This window comes from Microplitis mediator, chromosome 7, assembly GCF_029852145.1.
Source record: "Microplitis mediator isolate UGA2020A chromosome 7, iyMicMedi2.1, whole genome shotgun sequence".
Taxonomy (NCBI): domain Eukaryota; kingdom Metazoa; phylum Arthropoda; class Insecta; order Hymenoptera; family Braconidae; genus Microplitis; species Microplitis mediator.
The window spans coordinates 15504201-15519092 of NC_079975.1; the positions used below are offsets into that span (position 1 = coordinate 15504201).

The 14892-nt window shown below is 31.7% G+C and overlaps 2 protein-coding genes across 2 annotated transcripts; both read right to left on the minus strand.

Annotated features, from left to right (window-relative positions):
* Positions 1-754: 754 nt before the first annotated feature.
* LOC130671933 (jerky protein homolog-like) lies at positions 755-1579 on the minus strand. The gene is made up of 2 exons (XM_057476079.1): positions 1345-1579; positions 755-1260 (listed from the first exon to the last, which is right to left on the minus strand). The coding sequence occupies exons 1-2, from the start codon at positions 1577-1579 to the stop codon at positions 755-757; spliced, it is 741 nt and encodes a 246-aa protein (XP_057332062.1).
* A 65-nt stretch (positions 1580-1644) lies between these two features.
* LOC130671934 (tigger transposable element-derived protein 2-like) lies at positions 1645-5430 on the minus strand. Its single transcript, XM_057476080.1, has 3 exons — positions 5422-5430; positions 1894-2335; positions 1645-1847 (listed from the first exon to the last, which is right to left on the minus strand). Exons 1-3 carry the CDS (start codon positions 5428-5430, stop codon positions 1645-1647), a joined length of 654 nt encoding a protein of 217 aa, XP_057332063.1.
* Positions 5431-14892: the final 9462 nt, after the last annotated feature.

The following is a 14892-nucleotide window of genomic DNA, read 5'->3' on the forward strand; positions in this document are numbered from 1 at the left end:
CTGTATCTCGATTTTTTCGGAAGTTATGTATTTTTTACCATTTTACTAAATGAAAAACCGAAAATTATAAACAGCTACCTCTAAATATCAATATTAAGAGCTCATATCTTAACTGTCAACATATTTTAACATACCCTTTCGATTTTTCAAAGTTCTTCAAAAAAAAAAAAGTAGTCGCTTAATTTGAAACAGTCTAATATATATATATATATATACAGTCGACGCTCTCTGTATTGGACCCCTTTGTATTTGACCACTCTCTGTACTTGACGCGATTCGCTCTCTGTGCTTGACGATCCTGTCTCCCACTACGATTTTTTGTCCAACCAATCAAAAAAAAATACAGTGGCGGGTATATTTAAATGCAACGGCGGGAATATTCAAACTTCAAAAATTACAAAGTACTTTACAAATACATGATTATTTAGTAATGACTTACAAAAAATATCGAATATCATTTTTTTTATTTCTTATCATTATTATTATTGCAATTCTTATTTTAATTTGAATAAAAAGTATTTAATATATTAAAAATACTGTAAGGTTTTCTCTTACATAACATAAAATCACATTCAAATCATTAAGTATTTTTAAAATTATAAAGAATAAATACAGTAATGTTAAATTCAAGACAAATTTCAAATTATAACATATATTTTCTAAATTTGTTATCTAGATTATTAATCCACATAAATAAATTATTTGAGAAAATAATTTTTTTCTAATTTTCAACTTACGATATAATTTTTTTTTTTTATTTGTGAATCACAAGTCTGACTAACTCTTGACTAGCTTTTTGGCAGGCATTAAATACATCTTGACTATCTCCTTTACGTTGATACCATTGTAAAAATGTATTTAGTCCACTCATAGCCTCTATGAACGTAGGACAATTACCATCTATAATGGAATCATCAAACGTACAATTTTGATCATCGTACGAGATTTCATCATCAAACTCTTCTTCTTCTTCTTGATTCTCAGCAATACACCGGTCATCCAGAATGTCATTGTCTGAGAGAGGTTGCCATCCGTTATCATCACAATCAATCTGGAGCCAGTTTTCAACTTCAGCAGGAGTACAAATTTTGAATTCTTTTATTCTTTTCATAATAGCGTAGAAGGCTTCATTTGTAGGCAAAGTAACTGGCGCTGTTTCGGCACTATTATCAGCAGCCAGTGGGATTAGATTTTTCCAACAATTTCTAATATCACTGCTTGTCACTTCATCCCATGCAAGGGCACATAAATTAAAGGCATCTAAAAGATCAAATGACTGGAAAAAATCTTTATTTTCAACATTATTTTCTTCTTGAAGAAGAATTTTTTCCATTAAATCATTACGGTATCGCCTTTTGAATTTTTCAATGATGCCTTGGTCTAAAGGCTGGATCAGAGATGTAACATTCGGAGGTAAAAACATAACCGTACATGATTTACATAACTTATTGAGCTCTTCAGCAGGTGGGTTACAAGCCGCATTGTCCATAATTAAAACAATTTTCGTGTCAGGATTTTTATCTAATTCGTGTTTTTTTTTTATTTCTGGCAGAAAAATTTCCGTGTACCATGTCGTCATAATTTCACGAGTCATCCATGAATTTTCTTGGTGGGTATAATGAACAGGTACATTCTTAACACTTCTTAAGCAGCGTGGTTGTGCTGATTTCCCGATAACAAGCAGAGCGTGCCAGAAGCATTTGTACATGCCATTACGGTCAGTCGATTCTTTGGTTTCTTAAATCCTTCAGCTTTCTTTTCTATCCTTTGAACTAATGTACTGTTTGGCATCATTTTCCAATAAAGTCCAGTTTCATCACAATTATAAATACAGTCAAGACTTATACCTGTTATTGTCTTAAAAATCGTTGAATTTTTCTTTAAAATTCTCACTACCTTCTAAATCTGCCGATAATTTTTCGCCATGAATATGTTTGTTTTTTAATCCGTACCTCTTCTTAAACCTAGCAAGCCACCCGTCACTTGCTGTGAAATTCTCACTACCATTCAAACGTTTATTATATAATAAAGCTTGCTTTTTAAGAATAGTACCTGACACTGGTCGACCCATGGTTCTTTGCTGACTAAACCATTTCATCAATTTTTGATCCAATATACTCTCTTCTTGCTTCTTATAACGTTTCTTATTAATATTACCGTTACAGGATTTCAAAACTTCCTTTGTTTGAGTAATATTATTCTCATTTTTTTTAATCCACGATACTGCTTGTTTGGAAATTTTATACTCCTCAGCTAATGATTGAGGACGTTCTCCAGCCTTCAACCTCTCTATAATATTTAAGCGCTGCTCTATGGACAAAATATTTCTTTTTTTCTGTAAATAAAAAATGTTTAGATTAAATATTAAGTAATAAAATTAATATATTTAATTTTTTTCATGTATTTTCAATCTTCAGATTAATTAAAAATCTAAAATGAATCCAACATTGAAGGACAGTAAAAATTAATGATACTGAAGTTAGCAGTCAGCTGTCAATTTTAAAAATTTTTATAGCAAATCAATTATAATTAAAAAATGCTTCTAAAAATTTTCACTTGTAATTTTTATTAATTTTTACATTTGGAATTTTTTAATTAAATTATTTTTATAATTTAATTGCCATAAAATTCTAAAAAAATTTTTAATGTCTGTCAACTTCGATGTCATAAAAATTAAGGTGTTGTTAATCAAATGAATTTATTTATAAAAATAAAGTTGGCCGACATCTCAAAATTTTTAGAAATTTTTTTATGGAAAAAATTATTACAAAACAATTAGAAAAAAAATGTCATTTTTAAAAAATTTAAAAAACTATAAGTGCAATTTTTTAAATATATTTTTTAGTTCTAATTTAGGAAATTAAATTTAATCAAAAAATTAAAAACGTCGGCTCACTTTCGTATCATATTTATTTATAGCTATTACTAAATTTTTAATACTTTGACTTACCTTTAAATTTTCTGAATCACTAGACATTTTAAATTTTAGATTTTATATTTTAGTATCACAAATAATTAATAACATTTATTTTACACACAAAAAGTGAGGTTAGGTACGGACGATTGTTGACGTATATTTTAAGAACACTGCGTGTGAGACCGCGCAGGCCTGCGCGGACGAAACTTGAGAGTTGGTGTGGTGGGGACAAAAGGACGAGTCAAATACAGAGGATGGTCCTGTACGGGCGAGTCAAATACAGAGAGCGTCGACTGTAGATTTAAATTTTTTCACAAACAATAATATATTAATAATAATATGATCATGTAGATAGTAATGGTGAGTACAATGAAGAGATTGATAATCATGTTGGTGATGATGATGATAATGATGATGATTAGGGTGGTCCGTTTGGAACGACTATTTTTTTTTTTCGCTCCCACTGAAAAATATTGTTGTAGACATTGAAAAAAACATTCTCTGAAAGTTTTAGCTCTTAATTTTAATTCTAAGTACTTTACATTTGATTTTGAAGTTTTCCCATTTAAAATACATGGGAAAGTTGGGATTTTTTTTTTAATTCTCTATAACTCAGCCGTATTTTAAGTTATCGGGTCGCCGTTTGCGGCATTTTTTAGGTAATTTGATACTCTTCAAAAGTCTCCTTAATAGTTTTACTCGGACTCTAATTGTTTTTTCTGTATTGGTTCTGAAAATAATTTTTTTAATAATAATTTGGGTTTTTAGTTGATATTAACTAAATAACGAAATTTACAGAAAAAGTGCAGATAACGATTTTTTAGGAAATTTTATTCGCTACAAAAAAGGTCCTTTTAGTTAAGTGGCTCAAGTTCTTCGTTCACGTGATATAGGGATTTCAGTAATTTTGTAAATAGAATATTTGTCCAAAAATTCCACCAAATACTATTTCATTTCAATTTTAAATCGGTAAATAATTTTCCTTTCATTAATTTAATCCAGTCATTAAAATCAAAAGGGGTCAAATTGATGAACTTCGGAAAAATTTTTGACAAATATTTTATTTACAAAATTACTCGAATCCCTATATCACGTGAACGGAGAACTTAAGCTACTTAACTAAGAGGGCCTTTTTTGTAGCGAATAAAATTTCCTAAAAAATCGTTATCTGCACTTTTTCTGTAAATTTCGTTATTTAGTTAATATCAACTAAAAACCCAAATTATTATTGAAAAAATTATTTTCAGAACCGATACAGAAAAAACAATTAAAGTCAGAGTAAAACTATTAAAGAAACTTTTGAAGAGTATCAAATTACCTAAAAAATACCGCAAACGGCGACCCGATAACTTAAAATGCGGCTGAGTTATAGAGAATGAAAAAAAAAAAATCCCAACTTTCCCATGTATTTTAAATGGGAAAATTTCAAAATCAAATGTAAAGTACTTAGAATTAAAATTAAGAGCTAAAACTTTCAGAGAATTATTTTTTCAATGTCTACAACAATATTTTTCAGTGGGAGCGAAAAAAAAAAAAAGTCGTTCCAAACGGACCACCCTAATGATGATATTAACGATGATGATGATAATGAAAATCTGGATGCTGATCTACCACTATTCACTGGAGCAAATTTAACTATCACTCACAGCATGGTCTTAGTTTTCATAATTCTAATCAAACAGTGTCAGCCTGGCTTGTCTTGAAGATATTATTCAAATTATGAATTTGCACTGTCCCGATCAATATTTATATCAAAATAGTTAGAACAAATTTAAGAAATTTTTTTCTCTAGATAAAAATAAGAGAAATATGAAAAAACACTACTATTGAACTTGTCACGATATTTAAATGTCGCGGCAGTCCCGCATCAGGTCGGTGAGCAACAGATGGCAGCACACGCTGCTCACACGTCTCTTAGCATATCTGAATGTTATGATTATTTTGTTTAGATGTAAGATTTTACAATATTATTGCTCTATTTTTACTTAATTGATTTCTTAGGTGAAAAGTGCGATGAACCCAAGAAAAATTACTGATTATTTTAAGTAAATAATCAGAATTTTAGAATGATGGGAAAATAATCACGCATTTTATTTATATGTTTGTAATTATTGCAGTTGGTCGGCGCATGCGCGTCGACGCAACTGTTGGCGTCGAGAAATTTATTCAATTATAAATAAATTTAGGATTATCATGAATAAATCATTGGTTGATTCATGGTTAAATCAGCTTAGTAATTAAATATGCCACGTACAATTGGCCATTGAACGTTGGGAATTGGCAAAGTTACACAGTTGACATCATATAATGTGTCGTTGGTAGCAGTCAAAAATTAACATGCGACAGAGATAGTTCTCCATTGGTTGAAGTGAGATACCTATATAAAATGGCGCCGGCCGAGGTGCCGGCATGAAACTCACGTGTTGCGATGGTCAGACGTGGATAAACAATTGTGAGAGCAGGATGTGTACCTGTTGTATATCAATCTTTCCGAGTGGACGAACCTCCGCCATTTTGTGTATTAAAACATCATGGCGTCCACAAAACTCGTAGATTAGAGATCACTAGGTGATGGATGAGGGCAAGTTTGTATAATGGCATGTCTGAAATCTTAGTGATTATATTCCTAAGTGGAGGTAGCCCTTATGGGTTGGGGAAGAACTTGCGCACCCCACCACTAATCCTAAGCATGCAGTTCACTAGAGCTGAAGTCTGGTACCATGGGGGATCCATTCCAAGCCCCACTTCGACCAGAGATGGGAGAAGTGTATGGGTCCAAATGCGGTCGGTCTCGTGGTGGTTGTTGGTGAGACACCCACATGCAATGCATGCCTAATGGGTAAGTTAATGTGAGCTTATGCTCATATTTCGCTTTTATAATATATGGTGGTGTTGATTATAAAAATAGGGACCACACGCAACGCGAGTATGCCCAAAAGGGCGAGGTATCGGCTTCCGTGGAGGAGGTGGACTTAGGTCCCGTTACATTAATTAATTGTATATCAATCTATCATAACATATATTCTTCATACACCATTTGTGTTTGGCTATATATATTAGAGTGGTCGTTAAAAATTAATTTTCTTGAGGCGCCCCCTAAAAAGTTTCCTTTTGATGAAAAAACACTAGGAAAATTTTTTGTAAATTTTTTACGTCAAAATAACACGTGCCTCAAGACGATTTAAGTTGATTTTTGAGTATAATCATGTTTTTTCAGAGAATTTCTGGTCAAATATATAGTAAAAATTATTTTAAGATTGGAAATGTTTCAACAATGAAATACCTTCAGTAATATCATTCTCAGTGATGAATTTCAAATTATAGTTTTATAAAAAGTTTAAACTTCTTCGTGGTTTAAGCTTATTTTTTAATTTTTATTATATTTTTAGTTTTTTATACGTCTGTAAGCATTCATATATGAGTTATTTTGATGAAAATGCTATAGAAAATTGCGGATGCACATGCATTAGATAACTTGTATAAAGGCCGTTAAATCATTCTCTGTCGATAAGCTACTAACAGTAGTATATACGTCTGTAATTTTTGTATAGTCTATATTGCAAAATTTGTATCACCTGCTTTATATAAATCATTAACACGATATTGTTATAATTTAAACATCTTATTTTTAACAAGTAATATTGTTTATTACTTATTGAGTTTACTCGGGAATTGGATGTTATGTTTTGTTAGAAGTTATTGTGTAAGTCATTATCATCTGTAAAGTCTTACATGAGGTGCGAATTTAAGGTTAAACATTGAACATTATAAACGATACTCTTTTCGTGAAGTGTCATTTTTCCTTCATAATGGAAAATAAAATAGAAAACATATTTTTAATCGGAGAGACACATCATGAAATTGCAGGAAATCAACTTCCATCTAATTTACAAGTATTGAAATTTTTGTTTTACAACACGCGAATATTGAAACATAGTATAAAAGTCGGTGAAAGTTTAGTGTATAATGAATTGATTACTTTTTGAGAAAAAAAGGAAATTCCAACACAACAAAAATCTCGCTGTATGAAAAAAATTGATGATTTATATAACGATTGGAGAAGTTTACAAAGAAACTCATCAAGACGAAATAATATTCAAGAAAACAATGAAAAAGTATTTTTGTCACACTTAAATAATTTGTTTGATATAGCACACAGTGATGTTTTAACAATGGTTGATGACAGTACAAAAAGATTTTTATTAAATCAACGCGAACCTAATCGTGTTGGATTTATTGACGACGTTGAAGATATATCTGGTAAGTGTTAATATAAGTTAGACATTTTTAAAATTTATTCGTTGATTAAAATATTTTTTTTCTATCAATATAGAAAAATCTGAGCCTACTTCGCAATATGAATCATCCTCGCCATCATTCAGTCAAGAAAGTCTTCACAGAGATCCTAGTTTCGTTATTGACTTAGATGACGAATCGCCACCATCGAAAAGGTCTCGTGGAAAAATAGACATTCTGACTCCAAAATTATGTACCATGTTAGATAAGTGTAAAATTAGTGATCGCGATGCAACAAGCTTATTAATTGCATTTCTTGAAGCTGTGGAACTTGATGCTACCCACTACATCGTTAATCGAACATCGATAAAACAAAAACGTGAAAATTTCAGAAAAAAAAGAGCGGCTGAAATCCAAACAAGATTTGCAAATAAAGATCTTTGTAGATTAATTGTTCATTGGGACGGAAAACACTTACCTGATATTACTGGCAGGAATTTCGTAGAACGTCTTCCGATAATAGTTTCATTTGAGAATGAAACTAAAATTCTGTCAATACCACCATTAGAAAACGCTACAGGCCGAGCAATGGCAAATGCAGTTTCTGATGCTCTTCAAGAGTATGGAGTCTGTGAATTAGTAGTCGGTTTATGTTGTGATACTACTGCATCGAATACTGGAGAATATAATGGTGCAGCAGTTTTAATTGAGCATTTGTTAGAAAAAGATCTTCTTCTTTTGCCATGCAGACATCATATATATGAGGTTGTATTGAGAGCTGTATTTGACAGTAAGTTAACCAATATTTCTGGACCAAATGTGCCTATATTTGCTCGATTCAAGAAAGAGTGGGATGGATTAGACCTAACTCAACTTCAGAGTGGAATAGCGGATCCCTTGATTGGTCAATTATTAGAAAATGATATTCAAGACATTCATGAATTCATTAAGCAACAACTTACTTTGAACCATGATAGAAAAGATTATTTAGAACTGCTAGAATTAAGCTTGCTATTTATTGGAATAATACCTGATAATATTACGTTTCATACTCCTGGAGCTATGCATCAGGCCAGGTGGATGGCTAAGGCAATATATTCGTTGAAAATTTTTCTGTTACGATCTACTTTTAAACTAAAGTCTACGGAGGAAAAAAGCCTGGCTATGATTTGTGTGTTTATTGTGAAAATTTATTTACGAATATGGTTTGTCGCCACATCATCGATCTAGGCGCCAAACTGTGATTTTCAGTTGATAAAATCCATTCATAAGTTTCAGCCTATTGACAAAAAAATCTACGAGAGTGCTTTAGGTAAAATTTTAAATCATCTGTGGTATCTGAATCCTGAAAATTGTTTATTGGCTTTATTCGATGATGATGTAGATATGGAAACGAAATAGAAAATGGTAAAAAAAGTGATCGAATTATCGCAAAATGCAGATAAACCAAATTTATCAAACAGTAATGATGAACAAGTTCTTAGGAAGGCTGTAGTATCTCGTGCGGATATCCCAAAGTTATTTGACGAAGGATTAGAACAGTTTATTAATGCAACTTCTATCAATTTTTTCCATAAGCTTGGGCTAAATACGAGTTGGTTGACTGAAAATTGTGAGAATTGGTTGGAAGACTCTAATTATCAAGATTGTTTGACGGCTGTAACAAATTTATCAGTAGTTAACGATGTTGCAGAACGAGGTGTTAAACTAATGCAAGAGTACAACGATTTATTCACAAAAGATGAAGAACAAAAGCAATTCCTCATTCAAATTTTAGATGATTACAGAAGTAAAGGCATCAAGATAACGAAAAAAAGTTTACTCAAGGATTGGAATGATGAAAACTAAATTTTAAAATGAAATTTGTATAAATTTTGTAATAAAATGAAATTATTAATTAAAGTATCATGAATTTTTTTTTAATTAACACACCTTACTATTTGAAATATTTCCTGTTATTTTTAGTAACTATCGTATTCTCATGAATTCGGGTTCTGTAATTCTTTATATTTTGTATAAAATTGTATTTATTATAAGAAATCCTCAAAAAACATGATTATACTCAAAAATCAACTTAAATCGTCTTGAGGCACGTGTTATTTTGACGTAAAAAATTTATAAAAAATTTTCCTAGTGTTTTTTCATCAAAAGGAAACTTTTTAGGGGGCGCCTCAAGAAAATTAATTTTTAACGACCACTCTAATATATATATATATATATATATATATATATATATATATATATATATATATATATATAAAGTTTCAAAATAGTGCCATTTGAGTTGCCATTTGTTGTGCAATAATTGCGACTGGGTGTTGATGTTTGCTAATCCAATGGAGCCCATACAAATTTTATATTATGACGATGACTGTAAGTACTTTTGGTAAATTCATTGGCGTGTAACTTTGATCTCCCGCGTTGGTGGCCATTTGCAATCGCGTGAGAGTGAGGGAGATAGCGACTCTCCAGTATTATTATAAATTTACCAGCACGTGGTAAAATGAGTGATCATGGACCCAGTGGATAATAACGCATAAATTAAATACTGAGAGAATTATTCTCTGCCAGTGTCTATTATTTTTGTGTCTAAAATTCTCACGTGTGAGTGATACCGGAAGTATAAATATTATTTACAATTATTTTGATCCAAGAGTACGATCTCCTAATTATTATTTGTATATTTTGATAATATTATTTCGTGTATACTGCAAGACAGTCACCATTAGATATTTCCGAGAATTGTTTACGGAAAATAATTAAGGATTATTTTGAGATTGTTTTAATTTACATGTTATCTATATATCACATGCGAGTGATAACATAATTTATATTTAGTGAAGTATTATCCGTTATTATTTACTTGCATGTATATTTTCTTTTGTTTGATGTCACATGCGAGTGATAACATAAGTTATAATTATTGAATTATTATTCTATGATCATTATTATTTTATTAGATTTATTCGAAATATCACGGGCGAGTGATAATATTATTTACGTGGAGAACGTTATAAACTTTATGTAATCGTGAGTTACAATCAGTTGGTCATCGATGCCCACCTTGTCGAAGGAAAAAGAATTCTTTTTTCGTTACGATGTCTATTGTGAAACAAATCAGAGAAATGTTTAAACGAAATAGTTTTATTAACAATTTACAACATCGTTTCCAAAGAATTATTTATAACAACGTGATTAGTGATATTTATGATTGATCAGTCTACAAATATTGGAGTGAAAATGGCTTCTTACAAGATTTCAGGAATATTAGTTTCAGTTGGTACACTGACGGTATACCAGTTTTTAAATCATCTCAAGTTAGCATGACACCCTTCTTCTTAACAATCAATGAGTTGCCTTTTGAAATAAGGATGTTAAGGGAAAATACCTTATTATTAGGTTTGTGGTTTGGTAAAACAAAGCCCATCCCGAATTTGTTTATGAGCAAATTCAAATCCTAACTATCAAAAATGGTGAGAGGAATCAATGATAGAATACCCGGTCAGCTCGATCCTATACTAGTTAAAGGGATAGTTATAGCTGGAACAGCTGATACTCCGGCAAAGTCAGATTTTTTGAATTTCAAAAAATTTAACGATATTTTTGGCTGTATGGCATGTCGCATAGAAGGTTTAAACGTGAGGACTAATAATGGATCAACTCATGTTTACCCTTGTCAAGAAGTATTGGAATTCAGGACAGCTAGAGACTGTATAATTTGGGCACAAACGGCTACAGCAGAAAATCCAGTGATGGGTGTAAAAGGTCCCACTGCTCTTTCAATTTATATGTCTGGTTTTATCGAAGGAATGACAATCGATAGGATGCACGGCGTTGATGGGGTTATAATCAAGAAAATTTTGACACTTTTATTTGATGTTCAGTCTAAAGACGAAGGTTTTTCTCCGTATGATGTGATTGATACAGTTAATAATCGGTTAATGTCAATTAAAACAACAAAGTTTATCCATCGTAAAACTCGAACAATTACCGAAGTCACTCACTGGAAAGCATCTGAATTAAGAGTATGGGCGTATTATTATTCATTGCCAGTGTTGGAGGGTATTTTACGTTAATACCTTTTCGAAAATTACAAGCTTTTAATCGGAACATGTGCTATTCTTAGCTTTAACGAAATCACAGAAGCTTTACTAAAGGTAGCTGAAGACTTTTTGAACAAATTCGTGAAAGACTTCGATGAATTGTATGGATTGAGATTCTGTTCTATAAATTTGCATCAGTTAGTCCATTTGCCAGATCATGTTAGGAAACTTGGGCCTGTATGGTCAACACAATGCTTCGAATATGAAAATATAAATGGTCAAACGTTAGGCTCGATCAACGGCACTGATCATGTCGATACCCAAGTTGAAAGTTCCCATACAAAAACTATAAGACAAGTGAGATTTACCGAAACTCTACCCGAAGGGAAAATTAAAGATTTCTGTTTGAATAGAAAAAAACAAGCAAAAATAATTGAACGGATTAGATTCAAGACTCACAGTATTGGAATTTATAAATACTTGGATGAATGGCCAAACAATCTTCAGGAATTGTTACGGAATGCTAATATTGATGACAATGTAAAGCTGTATCAGTATTTTAGAATGCTGAAAAACAGAAAAATTATTGTTTCAATAATGTATCCGAGAGAGCTTCTATATCAATTGAACGCAGTATGTTATTCAGACAGAGATAGAACATATTTAGGGTTCGTTGATTATTTTATAAAAGTCACACATTGCAACTGCCCAGAAATGATTTGTTTATGCAATGGCAACCATTATGCAACAGTTCAACAAATTTTGACTGATGGAGTGTTTGAGATCACTGGAGAAACTTATACATTCAATACGTTAGGATATTTACATAAATGCCATGTTGAAGATACATATTTCCTTGTTTCAATTGAGAATGTTGATGATGTATGCGTTGTAATGAATTTTGATGACAAAATGTGCATAGGGATTTCTTTAAATGAATATGAGTTAGAATAAGAAAGATTTACTTTTAGTCGATTCCTAAAAAGCTTTACTTTAATCTAACTAAGATTCAAGATAACCTAGAAGAGACCTGGTACGAGTGACACAGCTCATCGGTGGGAAGAATCCACAAACATTGATTAAAAATTGAATTTTTAACCTAAATGTGTTTTACTTATGTCTCTTTGAGCTTGAAGAATGCCAGAAGACGACCTGGTGCATGCCACGCAGCTCGTCTGTAAGGAGAACTCCTAAACATTTTTCAAAAGATCAATTTTAAACAAAAAATGTTTCACTTCGGTCTTTTTGTGTTCGGAGAATACCTAAAAACGACCTGGTGCCTGATATGTACCGGTCCTGCTTGTTTTCCAGGCAATCGATGCTTTTCGCTAACCTAGTTTGGATTCATATCTCCTTTTCATGCTTTTATTCTTCGATAGGTTAGTTTTATCAAGAATAAGTCATAAATAAGCTCAACTTGATGCCTAAGCCCACCTGAGTCTTATTTAAGCTTTTTAAGTCAAGGTAATCCTATTTCAAGTCCATCAACATCATGTAAGTTATATCTAAGCTGTTTAAGTTAACTTAAGTTCAATCTAATACAAATATTTTGACTCGGGTGATTTACCCAAAGTTTTAATCGCGCAATATTTGATTACAGACAATAAAAAAAAAAAAGAAAAAAAAGAAGTCCTTCAAGAAGCTGACCAGCGATACTACAACAAGTTGCAAGCTGGACTTCAATCGATTGAATCAAAGGAAGTAAGGAAAAATACCAAAGAAAAATTAGTAACAGTAATATTAAAGTTTAGCTTATTACTCTTGAAAAACGATATATTGATATAAATTAAAAATTAGGATATTATATAAATTTCATTTAGGCTGTTCCAAAAGAACTGATTAATTTGTTTTTTCATGAATAGTTTAAAATTTCGGTGGAGAATACCAAGATAAAGGCCTATTAAAAATTAAGCACTATGAATAATAATCATAGTTAAACTCACAGTAAGTTTTAATATTATTCAACGTTTGCAGCGATACTATCAGACATCACAAAACTTCACAGGATCGTCTTTATATATCATTTTATTTCCCGCTGAATCATTATTTACAAACCTTTCGATATTTCTGAAGGCTTTCTAGTTATTTTCATTTAAAAGTCAAATCAGTTTACTCAATGAAAATAAGTCCTGAACATTTTCAGTTGACTACAAAATTGAAAATAATGAATTTTTCAGCTGGAAGTTATTCATCTTCGATTATTAAACCATAAAAAATGATATGCTCATCTAAGTAAAAATCATCGGTAATTATTATTATTTATTTATTATTTAACTTCCCGCTACGGAAATTGCAAGTTTCGAAAACAGGGAAGTTTTTGGTTTCAGTCCGATTTTCGAAAATCGAGTTTCCATCAAATTTTGACGTTTTGAGGTCCTAGGAAGCTATTCTGACTATTTCTGAATGGACTTTCGCGCGTGTGTGCGTGTTTGTGTGTGTGGATGTGGATGTGCGTGCGTGCGTGTGTATGTGAACTTTTTTGGTCGCAATTGAAAAGGCTTACCAGAACTTGAAATTGATTAGATTTTGAAGTCGACCGATGATGTAGCTTACAATACCTTGTACGAAAAATAAAAAAAATAAAACATTCTTTTTATTTTTTATTTTTGGGTATAACTCATAAACCACTCGCCTGACTCGCCTCAGTATGTCATCAGTTTCAAGTCTTGGTGAGCTTTTTTGATTGCCACCAAGAACGCTTGAATAGGTTCATTCGTTCCAAAGATACCGTCGTAGAAAAATAATTTAGTTTTCAGTGAAATGTATGTTTTGTTGGTCTAATAGTTTTTTGAGCTCAATGAGCTAAAAAATTTATGAGCGTGTTATGTCCGCCGCTTAAATTTAAATTAATTATATAATAAGGGTATTAATAGATTTGGAGGATGCGGACAACAGTAAAGAATACGAGGAAGATTTTCGCTTCCTATATTTAATATTTATTGTGAGTTTTTCGAAGAGTACGAACCCAAACGCCTTCGAGCTTGGTCACGTTGCATTTATATGTCGATCAATAGAGAGAAAATATTTTAAGTGTCTCTTACTTACCTTTAGATGGGTTTTTCTTCTAGTACGGCAGGTTGTATCCCTCCAGAACTTTGCAGCTCACTCGGCCTCTTCCTGAAGAAGTTGGTTGAATGGGCGCGGCTGGGGTAGTAGGATAGAATCTTATGTGCTATTCTCGAATGAACTCACTAAGTTAAAATTATGATCTTTTGTCTTTTTATTTACTTTTTCAATTACAGCACTTATACACTATAACTGTTACAATGCTTTGCACTTATAAAAGATATAAAACCATTTAATTTGGTTATTATTAATTTTAATTATTTTTAAATTCGTCCTTATGTAGCCTAATTGCTTTTTATGCGCAGATTATCTTGACCCGAGATCGGACTACAATTACACTTGATTTTTGTGTCACGATTCAATCGAGTCAGAGTGATTTTTATAATAACTGTAAATAACAAAATAATACCGCTACACGATATGAAAATATCGGCCAAGTACCTTAATGAATTTACAATTTAACTGAATCTAAATATAAGATAAGCCGCTGTTAACAAAATAATACCGCTACACAATAGGAACTATCGGCCTAGTACCTTTTATTAAAAACGGTTACTTATTGCCTGGTCTAGGACAGATTTTTGCAATAAGATTACGGGCTATCGACGCCGTTTACGCGGACCATAGGAC